We start from the raw sequence: 15644 nt of genomic DNA, 5'->3' as shown, positions 1-15644 counted from the left end.
TACAGTGGATGCTTCTGTTCAGAGGGACCTTGGCAGGTTGGAGAAATGGTGAGGGAGGAACCTCATGAAGTTCAACAAAGGGAACTGCAGAGTCCTTCACCTGGGGAGGAAGAGACCCAGGCACCAGGACAGGCTGGGAAAGCATTAGGAAGAGCATTGCCTGCAGGTTGAGGGAGGTGATCCTTCCCCTCTATTAAGCACTAGTGAGGCCACGCCTGGAATGCTGTGTTCCGTGCTGGGCTCCCCAGTTCGAGAGAGACATGGACTTATGGGAGCGAGTCCAGTGCAAGGCCACGAAGGTGATTAATGACTTGGAGCATCTGTCATTGAGAGGCTCAGAGAGCTGGGATTGTTTAGCTTTGAGAAGAAAAGACTTGGAGGGCTGTAGCTAGCGGTGGCCCCCAGCGGTCAATACTGGGTCCAGTATTGTTCTACATTTTCATCAGTGACCTGGATGAAGGGACAGAGCGCATCCTCAGCAAGTTTGCTGATGATACGAAACTGAGAGGAGTGGCTGAGAGGGCTGTGCTGCCATTCAGAGGGCTCTCAACATGCTGAAGAGATTATGGGTAAAGAGGAACCTCATGAAGTTCAGCAAACGGAAGTGCAGAGTCCTTCGCCTCGGGAGGAATAATGCCATGCCCCAGTACAGGCTGGGGGCTGACCTGCTGGAAAGCAGCTCTGCGGAGAAGGACCTGGGGGTCCTGGCTTACAGCAAGTTGACCATGAGCCAGCAATGTGCCTTTGTGGCCAAGAAGGCCAATGGTATCCTGGGTTGCATCAGGAATAGCTTTGAGAGCAGGTTGAGGGAGGTAATCCTCCCCCTCTACTCAGCACTGGTGAGGCTGCATCTGGAGTACTGTGTCCAGTTCTGGGCTCCCCAATACAAGACATGCAGACATGGAGCTACTGGAGTGAGTCCAGCAGAGGGCTACTAAGATGATGAAGGAACTGGAGCATCTCTCATATGACGAAAGGCTGAGAGAGCTAGGCCTGTTTAGCCTGGAGAAGAGAAGACTGAGGGGGGATCTCAATAGTGTGTACAAGTATCTGAAGGGAGGGTGTAGAGAGGATGGAGTCAGACTACTTTCAGTAGCGCCCAGAGACAGGACAAGAGGCAATCGGCACAAACTGAAACACAGCAAGTTCCATCTGAACATGAGGAAAAACTTCTTTACTGTGAGGGTGACTGAACACTGGAACAGGTTACCCAGAGAGGTTGTGGAGTCTCCTTCCTTGGAGATATTCAAAAGCCATCTGGACACAGTCCTGGGCAATGTGCTCTAGGTCACCCTGCTTGAGCGGAGGGGTTGGACTGGATGATCTCCAGAGGTCCCTTCCAACCTCAACCCTTCTGTGATTCTGTGAAGGCTCAGGGGCAATCTGTAATGAAGGAGAAACAGGCAGAGTGCTTACTGGGTTGAGAAATGAAGCTCCCATGATGGGGAAGGCTAGAAGCTTCTGACTTCTGGTACTGGGAAGAAGGCTCCTTTCCTGCCTGCAGATCATTGGCTACAGAATAGGTTCAGTGCTGTGGTAGCAGATGAGGGGCTGTTAGTTCTCCAACAAAGCAGGTGAGCTGGCTGTGCCTGAACCATGCAGGAGCACCAGGATGAAGCCATGAGTGATAGCAGTGGGAGACTCACTGATGTGGTGGACAGAAGCCCCAGTCAGCCAGCTCAACATGCTGTCTAGGGAGGTTTACTACTTTCCAGAGGCTTGGATCCAGGATACGGTAGAGAAACTGCCAACATTTGTCTGGCCCTCATCCTGTTACCCCCTGCTGCTCTTCCACATGGGCACCAACGGTACTGCCTGGGTAGACCCTGAGTGTATCAAGTGTGACTACATGGCTGTGGGGTGAGTCAAGGGCATGAGGAGGAGTGAAGGGGTCCTGTGGGTTAACAGTTGGCCGTGCAGCTGGTGTCAACAGGGATTTGGCTTTTGCAATCATGGGACCTTCTTTGAAGACTGGGAACTGATAGAAAGAGATAGGATCCACCTGACCAAGTAGGGCAAAAGCATCTTTGCAAACAGGCTGGCCAAGCTGGTGAGGAGACCTATAAAATAGGAATGATGAGGAAGGGAGATGACAACCCCCAGTGAAGTGAGAAGGTGGTGGACCAGGCTAGTAAGCAAAGGGTGCAGAGTGATGTGGACAGGAGAGCCCTTGAAAACAACAGAATATGGCAGAAGGGGGCCCACCCCAAGTGTATACACAAAAATTGGGGAGTACCTACAAGATAGCATTGAGAGGAAAGCTCTCATACTTTTCTGGGAAATCCTGAGTGGGTGCCTCTCTGAAGTGCCTGTACCCAAATGATGTGGTATAGGGAACAAGCAGGGAGAATTAGACATCTGTGTGCAGCTGCAGATCCCACTGGCATTGCAGAGACGTGACAGGATAGCTCACGCAACTGGAATGCTGCAGTGGATAGATACAGGCTCTTTAGGAAGGACAGGCTGTGTGAGAGAGCAGTGGGAATGCATGGAGCGGTGCCTGGGATGGATGTTGAAGAGAGCTGGGGTTGTTCAGCCTGGAGAAGAGAAAGCTCAGGAAGAACTTATCAATGTGTATTAGTGCCTGATGGGGGGGAGTAAAGATGATGGAGCCAGGCTCTTCTCCGTGGTATCCAGTGAGAATACAAGAGGCAATGGGCACAAACTGAATTACAGGAAATTCCATTTAAACATAAGAAAAAAGCTTTTTTACTGAGAGGGTGATTGAACACTGGAATAACTTGCCCAGGGAAGTTGTTGACTCTCCATCTTTGGAGATACTCAAAACCCAACTGTACATGGTCCTGGAGTGGAGGGACCACAGAACAGCTGGAACATGGTTATGACCAGCAGAGAGTGGAAAACGGGAAGGACCACAGGCAGCACCCTCTGCCAAGAGCAGGCACCATGGCTTTGCCACTGTCAGACAAAATTTTAAGAGTCCAAACCTATTTTCAAGGGAGTGGTTTTTACCCTGTGAAGCATCATGATCTTTGATTCTTACTAGTCAGCAGCTAAGCGCTGTGGGAGGGCAAGTTTGTCATCGAGGTCTCTAAGACTATTGTCCACCCCTCTTATTCGAGCTAGTGCACGTGGAAGGTATTTGTAGCATTTGTGTGCCTGCCTGAATCACTGAAGACATTTCAGTGCATAACTGTATAATCAGGCCTTGCTTGGACAACTGAAGGAGACCATGCCCAATTTAATCGTGTCCTTACTGCATGCCATACTGAACTTGAAGGTGCTTTTGTCATCTGATTACTAGGTGCCATTGCCCGTGTGAAGGGCTGGATATGAACTTTCTCAGCTTCCTCCAAATTACCTCCAAGTACCTGTTGTGCCTTAAGTCGTTTTTTGTTTGCCTTGTCTCTATGTAATGTTCTCAGGACAAACAAGATGTGGGTGAGCATTCAATTCAGATTGGAATAAAAGGAAATTGTTACACAATATAGCTAAGCTCCAACTGTAAAAAGACACTTCTCCATAAAATCATCATTGCTTGAAAGGGCTGAATTAAGCAATGGAGATTAAACAAACACTTTTTTTTTTCTTCAAAATATTTTCTCCTTTATTTTATCACTGGTAGAAGCAGAATGAGAGTGATATCGTTCTAGTAATCAGGGGAGTGCTTGTAGGTGAACTTAATATATAACTTGGAGTAACAACTGCATCCCTCAGCACTCTCTGAACTGATCTCTGTACTCCAGTGATTCGAAGAGACTCTGTGCTGGCAGAAACGGTTGTGTTCCTGAAGCCAGTTGGAGAATTACAGATCTTCATCTTAAAATAATTTTACATATCCATCAGTAGATTAAGCCTCAAGGTGCAGTTTATGCATACTTCTTTCTCTCTGAATTTATAAGCCTACTTAGTGCAGTGCTCCAAAAAAAAACCAAGCAAGATTGAAATCCATAGTAATAGCTAACAAATATCTGCAGAGCCAAATTTGGGCTTGCTTTTGGTAGGAGAGCTTTCTGCTCCAGTTTTGGCTCCTATTTATGAGCAGCAAAGATGTCTACTGCAATGGAAGGTGGAAGAGCATTTGGGGACAGTATCCTTGATTCACAGTGTGCTCAGCACATCTGTTCATGTCTGTGCCTTGACCTGGAAATGCCAGCTTTTCATCGATTTAATCCAACTCCTGTCACAGGCACAAATGGAACTGTAGCCAGGCAGAATATTTTAACATCACATTTGCTTCATGTGCAGTCATGTGGGCTTGCCTGTTCAGAAGCTATTCATTCAATGAGGCAGGCATCAGCTTGCAACTGAATCTTTTATCTTTGGTCATATTTCAGAATTTTAAACTGTCAAGCAGCAAGATCATAATCCCAAATATGAAACATTAAGTAATCAAATTATAGGCATTTAAACATTATGCTAAAATATAGCATGCAATTTATACAGAACAGAACTTATATCACTCTTTTTCACACAAGACTTAGTGCCTTTCTTGGCAAAAATTTCTGTTGAAACCGCAGGGACTGTTTATGAAGAAGAGACTTCAAAGTCATTGTTGGTGTCATTTTGGTACCGATAGCATCCTTCCACTCTTTTAAGCAGGTCACATTGTTTTAGGATAAAAAACTCCACAGGATTTCCCTGGTTGATAGGCTGTCTGGCTTGATAACTGTGACTGAAAATACAGCTACATCATCCTGTACCTTCTAAACTGTTTTCCAGACAGTTCTTAAATAACTTCAAAGAATCTTCTAGGCCTAAATACTTCTCAAGTGCGACAAAACAGAATGATTCAGAGGAGATGAGGAAGCCAGATGGGCAGCTCTAGGCAAAAAAAAAAATATTGCTGTTAGAAACTGCAAATATTTAACATTCAAATTAGCAAAATATTTTTTTATTTTGCAAAAGCCTCATTACTAAGGGCCAGCTTTCTTTTTTCTTTTTTTTCTTTTTAATTCCTGTCTATCATCAGCAGTGGAGCTTACTGCAGTTTCCATGGAGCAGTTAATCACAGTTCCCTGACTTGTGTATACAGTACCAAGAATTCTGTCTGGTCCTCAGTCCAAGAAGGAGCTAGATCCTGGGCTGTTTTACCTCCAAAATGGGGGTGAGGAATTAACTGCAATTGGTTAGGCTTTGGAATTGGAATGGCTTACAAACAAATATTCAAGCAATAGACATGAAAACTTGACTAGGCAAGTAAAATCTAGTTTAGCTTCCTCCAAAGTCTTATACCAATGCTGAAATTTTAGCTTCTGAAGGAAAATAAGAACTACAATTGCAGTTGACATGATCAAATATATTGAGTGAATCACAGTTCCACATGAGTCAATTGAGCTTTCCCACTGACTTTCATAGGTCCCAAATTTCTCACATTATTTTCAAAAATGGCTCAGGAAAGGAAATTAGTAGAACTGAGGTTGAGTTTTTAGACCACTCTGAAATTAGATGAAGCAGACCAGGGATTATTCTCTTTTTAAGTAATGTTCAGTGTATTGCGTGGACTCTGGACTGATTCTGAGTGCAGTTTATGCTATTGGCTTCTTATTTGGCTCTCTGAATGAGAAGAAAGATGTTTATTGTTTTGGGGAACTGAAAGTGCAGAGAATTTGACTCTTTATTGGCATTATAGTATATTTCCATATTTGTGTGGAGTTTTCTTTTACTGTGGAATAATTTTCCCAGATTCCCATGTTGTAACATAAATCAGCGTAGTTAGTTGTCAAGACAGCTCCTATGTATACTGTACTGAATTAAGTTTTTTTGCTGCTTTTGGCTAGCACACTGGTTTGCAGACAATTCTAAACTAGAAGGGAGGGTTGACATACTGGACAGTAGAGCTTCAGTTTGCAGAGGCCTTGAGAAACTTAAATAGTCAACAAAAACCTTGTGAAGTTCAACAAGGAGAAATAGAGTTCTGCATGCGAGGCAGAAAACCCCATGCATTGGTACAGGCTGGGAATAGACTGGCTGATAAGCAGCTGTGCTGAAAAGGACCTGGGGGTTACAGCGAACACAAAGCTGAATGTGAGCCAACAGTGAGCTCTCCTCCAAAATAAAGCAAACCACATGCTGGGCAACATCAGGAGAAGTATGGCCAACAGATCAAGGAAAGCAATTATCCCCCTACTCTCAGCACTGGTGAGGCTGCACCTGGAATACTGTGTCCAGCTTCCAGCCTCCCAGTTCAAGAAGGATGTTGAGAACATAAACAGGATCCAGTAGAAAGCTACCAAGATGATCATCACACAGTAGGTTCTCATAGGTTCTCAACCTCTCCTGAGGTTGAGAGAGCTGGTCTTGGGCTAGTCTTGTGAAGAGGAGGTGAAGGGATGATTTAATAGTAGCCATCTTTAAGGTGAAGTATGAAGGTGATGGAGCCAGACTGTCCTTGGATATAACATTAAGGGCAACAGCCACAAATTACAGGTTGGGAGTTCAGGGTTAGACATCAGGAAAAAAATCTTCACTGAGAGGGTGGCACGGCATGGAAACAGCACGGCTGCCCAGAGACGTTATGAAGGCTCCACCCTTGAATATGTTCAAGACCTTGATGCTGGTCAAGCTAGCACCTAGGTGAGCACCTGAGGTTCTGTTGGCAATGGTTCTGCTCTGAGTGGGAGGGTGGATTACTGACCTTCAGAGATCCCTTCCAATCGACACTGTGTGTTAGAACAGAAGTAATATAATACTGACTTTGGCTAACGAAGATATGATGACCACCTGTAACTCTAATTTTGATTCTGTGATAAATATATGCATGTACAGATGTTTTCACAGAAGCCCATTCAAGAATCAGAGCTCTACGAATGCTGCTTGGGTTTAGCACATCCCATTCGCATTCTCTGTAACTGAATGGAGTTGGACCAACAAGATGGTAATCCTCAAAGATTTTCCAAGAGGTAGCAAATGAGATAGGTGTTTATTTGTACATGAATTAGAGAAATATGGTATGGAAGTATAGAAAATTTTGCACATAATGTTCCAATACAGAAGAAAATATCGCTGAACTATAACCATTGGTGTTGGGTGTTTTTTATATTTTATGAGTGCTTCCAACATGGACAATGGAAATCTGCAAGTATTTTTATGTGCAACTATTAAGTTTATGGAGGTACCTCTATTTATTAACCTACTAACACCAACCTCACACACAACTGTTCTTTATTCTGGGGGGGAAAACAGTCTTGAGTCACTTTCTCTACTAATACAGCAGCAAGTCACGGGGCCTTGGCTTATTCGGTATGTAAATACAATGCTGCAGTGTAAATGGTCAGTGAGCCTTCACCGTCACTGAAGATAGTGGAGTTACACCAGGCATAAAATTCTCACTGAATTTATGCCTGATGTAACTCTGTTGTTTTCAGTGGACTTATAAAAGAGATGACCTTGGATCTATAGCTGTTGGATAAGAAAATGCGTAGTGTCAGATTTGGAAACTCTCCAGTTCTGTAAAAACATTCTCTGAACTGTGTGAATCAATGATCTCTTAGTTCACTGAAGCAAATGATTGGGGAAAAGTTTCAAGCCTATCTGAAATACTTTTCATACCATTATTCTCAGCAAAACAGAGCCGGAAAAGGTAAATTTCTGTTAAGCATAAAGTTTTGTATTTTTTTAAATACCTGTGAGGTTTAAAAATTAAACATATTTGATTCTAAAAGATGTTTTCAAATGACAGATAAAAAATCCCACTTGTTTAAAGTATTTATTTCTCCCTTGCCAAATTGTAAATCCTTGCAAAGGCGCTTTAAACTGTTTGATGAATTTGGCAGGAATTCAAAGCTACTGTGGCTGCTTGCTATCTCTTTGCCAAGTGATTTATTCAAAACTTCGTTCAAGTTAACTTTCAAAATAGCAGCTATTTAAAAAGAAAATCCTCTACCTCTTCTAAAGTACTTACCTGCAGGTCCACCAAATACACTGTGTAGCCCCTAGGTCTGCTTGTGCAGGAAAAGGATTTTGACTGAACCTGGGGCTCTGGGAAGGAGGTGGATCGGAAGGAATAGAAAGGGGGCAGGTGCATGGGAAGCAGCGAGGCAGTCTTCATCGTGAGCGAGAGGGTGAGGAGTGAGGGTCGGCCTCGACGGTGCGTGTGCCCCGACAGCCGGGGCGCCCCTCCACGCGTGCTGCCCCGCTCTCCTCCCCGCAGGCCTGCGGAGGCCCCAAGCCCGCGTGAGCCGCGTCCTCGCACCGCTCGGTGCCCGCTCTGCGGCGGGAGCTCGGGCGAGGGGAAGCGGGGCCCTTCCCGAGCACAGGTCCTCGGGTCGGGGAAGGGGAACGCGGGCCTGCGGGACGCGGGCAGACGAGGACCGCCAGTGCCCACGCGCTGCCCACGGGCGGAGCGGAGAGCCGAGGCCCGGCAGAGGCAGAGCGGCGGCGGGTGACAGCGAAGATCCGCGGGGAGGGAGGGGACGGGGTGCGAGATGAAGCCGGAGGAGAGCAGCCACCGCCACGGAAGGAAAGAAAAGAGGGGGAAGGGGGGAAAGGGCCTGCGGGGGAGGAGAGGGTGATACCCGCGGGGCCGGGGGAGCCTCGGGGGGAGTCCGAGGGGGCGGGGCGGGGCGGGGGCGGCCGGTTCCGGGGCCGGGGCCGGGGCCGGGGCCGGGGCCAGGGCAGGGCGGGGCGGCCGGGCCGCGATGGCCGGGCGGGGCGGTGGCTGCCCGCCGCCGTGCGCCGGGGCGCAGCCGGGGCAGGGGGTGGGCGCTGAGAGGCGGCGGCGCCAGCAGCAGCAGCCGGAGCAGCAGCAGCGGCGGGAGCAGCATGCGCGGGCCGGCGGCGGCCCCGCGGCTCCCCCGCGGCGGCCGCGAGGGGCAGAGCGGGCGGCCGCGATGGAGCCGGGCCCGCGGCACCGCCCCGCTGCGCGGCCGCGCTGCCCGCGGCGCTGGTGGCGGCGGCGGCGGCCGCGCTGGGCGCTGGCGGCCGCGCTGCTGGGCGCCGCGCTGGCGCTGTACGCCTGCCTGCGGGAGCCGCCGCCCGCCGGGGCCGGGGCCGGGCCGGGGGCCGGGGCCGGGGCCGGGGCCGGGGCCGAGGTGAGCGTGCTGCTGTGGTGGGAGCCCTTCGGGCGGCCGCGGCGGGCGCCCGACTGCCGGCGGCGCTACAACATCACGGGCTGCCGCCTGAGCGCCGACCGGGGCCGGCTGGGCGAGGCGCGGGCCGTGCTCTTCCACCACCGCGACCTGGCGCTGCACGGCGCCCAGGGGCTGCCCCGCGCGCCCCCGCCGCGGCCCCCGGCCCAGATCTGGGTCTGGATGAACTTCGAGTCGCCCTCGCACTCGCCCGGCCTGCGCGCCTTCGCCGGCCTCTTCAACTGGACCATGTCCTACCGGGCGGACTCGGACGTCTTCGTGCCCTACGGGTACCTCTACGCGCCGCCGGCGCCGCGCCCCTTCAGCCTGCCCCGCAAGACCCGCCTGGTGGCCTGGGTCATCAGCAACTGGAACGAGGAGCACGCCCGCGTGCGCTACTACCGCCAGCTGAAGGAGCACCTGGCCATCGACGTGTACGGGGCGCGGGGCCTGGCGCTCGCCGAGGGCGGCGTGGTGACCACCGTCTCCGCCTACAAGTTCTACCTGGCCTTCGAGAACTCCCAGCACACCGACTACATCACCGAGAAGCTCTGGAGGAACGCCTTCGCCGCCAGCGCCGTCCCCGTCGTCCTCGGCCCCCGGAGGGCCAACTACGAGCGCTTCATCCCGCCCGACTCCTTCATCCACGTCGACGACTTCCCCAGCCCCCGGCGGCTGGCCACCTACCTGAAATTCCTCGATAAGAGCAAGCCGAACTACAGGCGCTATTTCGCCTGGAGGAAGAAATACGAGGTCCACGTCACCTCGTTCTGGGACGAGCATTACTGCAAGGTTTGCGAGGCCGTGAGGACGGCTGGGAATCAAATCAAGACCGTGCGAAATCTGGCCAGCTGGTTTGAAAGCTGATGGCTCTGGCGGGCGAGGCTTGCCGGGCCTCTCCTGGGAACAGGCTCTGTCAGGGCTGAGCGAGGGCTGGCTCTCGCGGAGGTCGCCTGCTTGGCCAAAGCGGTACGTGGAGGTCTGTCGTCGTCAAGAAAAGCGTACGGATGCAGGCAAATAAGCTGTGAAAAGTTGAAAAAAGGGAGACTTTTTATGAAAGTGCAACATTATGAAAGTATGAAGGACTGTCAGGCAGCTCTTCAAGACTGAAACTAAGCTTCCAGAAGTCCTGCAGATCTGAAACCTTTACAGTTGTGCATAGCTAGACATAAATAAACTATGCCAAGTCCTTCAGCCATACAGCTGAAACCAATTTTGTCAGCAACGACAGCTTCCTGGACCAAGAAACTTTCTTCTGCTCATAGGAGATACGTGATCAGTGCTGGCTTTCTGTACTCTGAAGACATATTTTTGCTACACAAAGGCAAATATATTCAACCGTGATTATAAGGAATATGAAGAAGCTTTTGCAGGCAAATTTTTAGGCTCAAGTGTTGAATGGAAGAATGTAATGATATAGTAGCACTTTTTAGCAATGTTTTAAATTGCAGCAACCAAATAATAACTCCTTGAGCCAAATAAAAATTCCAGTTAGGAAAAAGTGTGTGGAAGGGTCTGGGTCTGAGTGGAACAGACGCCTCAGATAATATGAAGTATTTCTTCCATTGCCTACTAAAGCCAAAAGCACATTTATGCCGTATGAAAGTGGAGAAGAGCTATAAGTACAGGAAAAAGCAGAATGTAGAAATAAAGCTGGAACATTCCCACCCTTGCTTTATTCAGGAATTAGTTGATGTTTACAGGAGTCTGTATGTTTTCACTGCAAAATTAGTGCCATATAGGAAAAAGCAGGGAAAGACTCAGAACTGCAGATTTTTTTATTACTATCTTGATTATGTATACAAAAGATTAACTTATTTCTCTGTTATCTTTAGAATATGTAGAAATTATTTTAGTTTATAGCATGTATTTTTAAAAATTCTGCCAGGTGATGGATGATTCAGAAGGCCACTTTGCTGTTTGTAAAAATAATAATTAAAAAAAGAAAAGAAAAAACGAACAGCCTAAGCCCCAAAACTTTTCCAAAAGAAAACTACTGTATAGAATAACATCTGAACTGTTGTTAAAAACTTAGACTGTACAAAGAAAGAACATGAAAGGGAGAGGAAGAGTTACTATTTTTTTCTTTTGGTTTTGAGGGTGTCTTCCACCTCAGCTTTTTCTTTTCTTTTTCTTCAATATATGAATAGATTCCCAAGCTAAGACTTCCTCAGTTGTTGCCTACGGAGAAAACTTACAGTAGATGTTCCCAAGCCTTTCAAGCTCTGCCACTTTGCTGGACTAAGATCTTCCTAGTAGTCAATGTATGATATTTTTTGGTTACTTGCATCTTGTATGCTGTAATCTGGAAGGAAACTTCAATTGCAGTTTCCTGGTCCTCAGGATGCTCAGCGCCCTCCCTCCTCTCCTGCCACTGTAAGATTTGGTGGTAAAAAGTGGTACCCTACAAGAGTGCAGGACAAATGATTATGGGTTTCGTCCAGCAGCTATTTGAGGTCATGGGATTACCCAGAGACTTCACTTGGAATAAAAGCAGGGGGAACGGAACAGGTGAGGAAACAAGAATGGCAGTTTTAAATGAACGAGGGGTGTCAGAAGAGGTGAGTTTACTGGCATTTGTGAGTAGTATTTAGGGTGGAATAAGGTTAGGTTTGACTCAAGCAATAAGGGGTGTCAAGTAGGTTCTCTATAGTCATTAGCTGACAGCTGACTGTAATTTATTTTAAATTAGATGTTCCTTATGATTGGCTAAGCAGGGAGCTAAAGGCTATTGAAAAAAATCTGTAATAATAATGAAGCTTGTGGGTAATTTGGTACAGATTTACTAGGTGAGATCATGCTGGCTCCAGTGTCTATTCCCTTCTTTTATTGTGCAAGGAAAGACGGCTAAAAGTGCTTCATGAACTTTTCTGTTGTTAATTGTAGAGTTGCTGCAGGGATTTTATGTGGAAAGCGGAGAAGACGGTTAACTCAGTGCAGAGCACAGTAGCAATGGTCCCTGATGCTGCATTTTCCTTCAGAGAGGTCTTAAGTGATAGTTTAAAGCAGGAGCTTGTTGACAGCATGCCATCTGTTCCTCTGCCCAGTGGCTACTAGTTCTGCAAAACTGCTGTTTTGAGATCTTTAAAAAAATAATTCTAAGTATAGCATTAACACTGATACCTAGTGTCAAGATAATAGAATCTCCTTTTGATCTATCCTTTTTTTGTCTACTTTTTAATCACAGTTCACTTAAATGTATACAAAAATCTGTTCTTAAAAGTAGTGAGTTATCTTTTAAACTGCTTTTTAAAACTACACTGCTTTTCATCAGGCTGCTAAAAATAAAGTATTTTTTCAGTCTTTCTAAATTCTTTAGCATTCCCTGAAAGCTTCCTGACGCACTGTCTTCTGTGTAATCATTAGTAATGCCCCAGGCAGAAGATCTGGCTGTAATACCTAGTATAGGCATTTCCAAAGATTGCAACTGATACTTTTTTCTCAGTCTTTCCAAGAGAAGCAGGAATTAAAATCATAGAGTAATTAGAGTTTTATAAAATTCAGAAAACAGTCATGCCATAATCTAAAGCATCATTTTGAATGAAAAGATCACAGTTGTGCTGTATTTGTAAATAACGTATTGAGTATTTTCAAGAATTTCATAATGAAAGCTGCAGTTTTGTAAAAACTGTTACAAAGTACTTGCTTAGGAAGAAAAGTAGCCTTTTCTGGTTTCATACTATTCGCATAAGCTTTGCACAGGTTTCCCTTTAGATTTGGGAGGAAGTTCAGACTTGGTCTACAGCTGCTGAAGTCAGTTATGCAACATCTCTGTGAATCTAGTCTGACTTTTGGCTTGCTCTGCAGACTGATGGGCAAGAAGCTAATAGTAGGCATACTGTTATAAGTGAAGGACTTCTTTTTCTAAATTCAGTTTGTAGAGTCCAAATTCAGTGATAAGAAATAAATTTGTATTAGCAAGTTGGATTGTAGATCATGTACATCTCCACAAGATGCTGCAGGTGATATATATAATCCATCCATAAAAAATTAAGTCTATTTATTTTCTATTCTAAATAGAAAAATCTTTCCAAATACCTTTTGAAAAAGTGGTTTTGTTCTATGCCTAGAATTGTTGGGGTGGAGGTGGAGGAAATTAAGGCAATTATGTTCTTCTTTTAATGCGAAGAATTAATATTACTGTTTGATTATGGTTTAAATGGAATAAAGAAGTATGTGATCCTTTCCTTTAAGTTACATATAATGCTTGTATTGTATCTCAGGGAGTTTTATACTGTAAAGTCTCTTAACGTTCATGGAATGGACTAGCTTTATATTTGTATTAATTATTTAGATTAACACTCAATAAAATTACAGAAAGGAAGCAGCACAGAATGACCCTATTTTATTGTTTCCTCTTGTTCACATGTTATGAAAGATAGCTGTAGAAAACTGCCTTTTGAAGAGAAATTCTTTTCATATTTACTTTTCCATCTTTTAGTCAATAGAAGTGGCTGATTGTTCTCCAAGTAACCAGACCGTCTGAGGTTAGAAATAAAGCCTGCTTGTGCCAGGGCAAATGTGTTTTCATTGGAGAGGCTGTACTGAGTTATTTTCACTATGAAAAGGAGCATTTATTAAAGCTGGATGTCTGCTGGGAAAAGTGTCCTTTCAGAAAATAATACTGTCCCTTGACCTACAGAGAATTTTCAAGTGCTTGGACATTTTTTTTTCTTAAATTTCAAAATGAAATAAAGGTTGTGCTTTGGCACATATTGCTATTGATTGTGATTAGGCACATTTTGCTATAACTATTTTCTTCTGTGGCTTTTCTCATGCTTGTTCATCGCTGTCTTCAACTGAGCAATAAAAGACAAAGGGCCCAAACCACTTCTGCCAAAGTTTTGATTAATGTTGGTTGGAGCAAAGTTGACTGCTTATCTCTCTCTTTGCTCATCTTCTGTAGCAAATAGTTGTCAGTATTTCAGTAAGTTTTGGCATTTCTGTTAACACTACCTGCCCAACCAGGATGTGGTGAGTGCTCCAGTCTTCATTTTTTTTCCTCAGGTGTTTATGTTATATCACTGTTATATTTAACTTTTGCAAATAGAGCTTAAACTGGCTGCTTGTTTACTTGTGCCCAAGAAGGGAAATGCTTATTTGCTGGTTTTCCAGATGTGTTTGAGCTCTGCATGGTAGAGACTTAGGCAAATATTTTTCTCCCAAACATTGGGTGCATTTATTCAAGCCCATTTGCTGACTGTAAGTAAAAAGTGATTTATGTCTGATTAGTTTAAAAATCACTGGCATGGCTCTCTATCCAGCAATTGTATAAAATGCTGTTTGTTTTAAGAGTGTAAATAGTCCTTTGTAGGGAGCACAGAGCTGGTTCAATCTAAAATCTGTTGAATAGAACACAATGACTTAACACTGATTTAAGAGGTATTTAACTAAAGATAAATCAGGTTCCAAGTACAGGACCCAAAAGTCCATTTCTAATCAGAAAAAAATTGTTATTTGAGTGACTCAGATGTCACATGCAAATGACTGTTCAATAATTATGATCTGTATAATTCTGTGGTTTTTTTCCTACAGTCAGTTTAGAAACAACACTCAAGGCCACAGTATCTACGTCTGCTCTAAATTCTGCAGTTGTTTTTTTTTCATGATCTTGAGCTAATTATTTAAGCCTACATCTGGCACAGGGACTGCCATTCCTGAGAGTCTCCCTATAAGCATATGAGGTGAGGATGACAAGGCCTGTTTTTCAGGAGCACTTGGAAAGCTGCGCGGGGACTCGGCAGTGAGACAGCTCAGTATGTCCAGGAAGCACTCTGCAGCTACAAGACCTTTGGAAAAGGTCCTTTAGAAGAGACCTTTGGAAAGCAAAGACCTTTGGAAAGCATTCTCTTAAGAAATAAATACATCAAAATCAGAGATCATACTGTTTTTGCAAAGTTCTTCCTGATCTTCAGGTCCCTGGAATTATATAATTGCATGGGTTTAAATTTTGTGAATGGAATTGAAATCAGACTTTAGCTAATAACAATAAATATTTTAGTAGCATTCTTTTAATAATTATCAAAAAGATGATTGCAAACATGAAAGTACAGATTGTCGTATTGTTAAATATATTTTGCTGCATTCCTACTATTGTCAAATCTCCTGTAGTGTCAAAGACAATTGATTTATTTGAAACAAGCATAACTGGACTAGATAAGATGCAGCAAAAGAATTGTCCTGAATGTAAAGTTGGATTTAAAATGAAGAACTGATACAGAAATGCAAGACAAATTAAATGAATTGCTATTGCAGGAAAACAAGGATATAGGATATACATTTTAAATATTTAAATGTGAACAGAGAGAATTTTCTTGGAAATGCTGAGTCTAGCCGCAGTTAAAAACAGCAAACATTAACTCAGATCATGCTCGTGCGCATGCTTGCATCCATTTCTGTATAGGACTGGTCTCCGAGATTAAGCCAGAGCTCTGAAACTTTTTCTTGCATTACATGTCACCCCTTGACATTAATAGTCTTTAGTACTGATACCCATTCCTTAAGGCCCCTTGTGACAGGCTGTTTTACAGACAAAGCCAGTTTTCAGACTTGTTTCTTGCTAGTGTTTGATATCTTGGCAAGGCAGGTCAGCGCTGGCTTAACCATCTCACCCTG

General features: G+C 45.2%; 1 protein-coding gene and 1 pseudogene across 1 annotated transcript; both read left to right on the top strand.

Moving 5' to 3' along the window:
- Nucleotides 1-551: 551 nt before the first annotated feature.
- Nucleotides 552-1287, top strand: LOC135327634 (uncharacterized; annotated as a pseudogene).
- Nucleotides 1288-8584: 7297 nt separating this feature from the next.
- Nucleotides 8585-13353, top strand: FUT4 (fucosyltransferase 4). The gene has a single exon (XM_026109157.2). It carries the CDS (start codon nt 8601-8603, stop codon nt 9894-9896), a length of 1296 nt encoding a protein of 431 aa, XP_025964942.2. The 5' UTR covers nt 8585-8600; the 3' UTR covers nt 9897-13353.
- Nucleotides 13354-15644: the final 2291 nt, after the last annotated feature.

Source organism: Dromaius novaehollandiae, chromosome 1, assembly GCF_036370855.1.
Source record: "Dromaius novaehollandiae isolate bDroNov1 chromosome 1, bDroNov1.hap1, whole genome shotgun sequence".
Classification (NCBI taxonomy): Eukaryota; Metazoa; Chordata; class Aves; order Casuariiformes; family Dromaiidae; genus Dromaius; species Dromaius novaehollandiae.
Note: the sequence above shows the minus strand (reverse complement) of the source record. Positions and strands in the feature narration are given on the sequence as shown.

Coding starts and splice junctions, on each gene's coding strand:
- FUT4 (XM_026109157.2), top strand. CDS start 8,601: ATGGCCGGGCGGGGCGGTGGCTGCCCGCCGCCGTGCGCCGGGGCGCAG.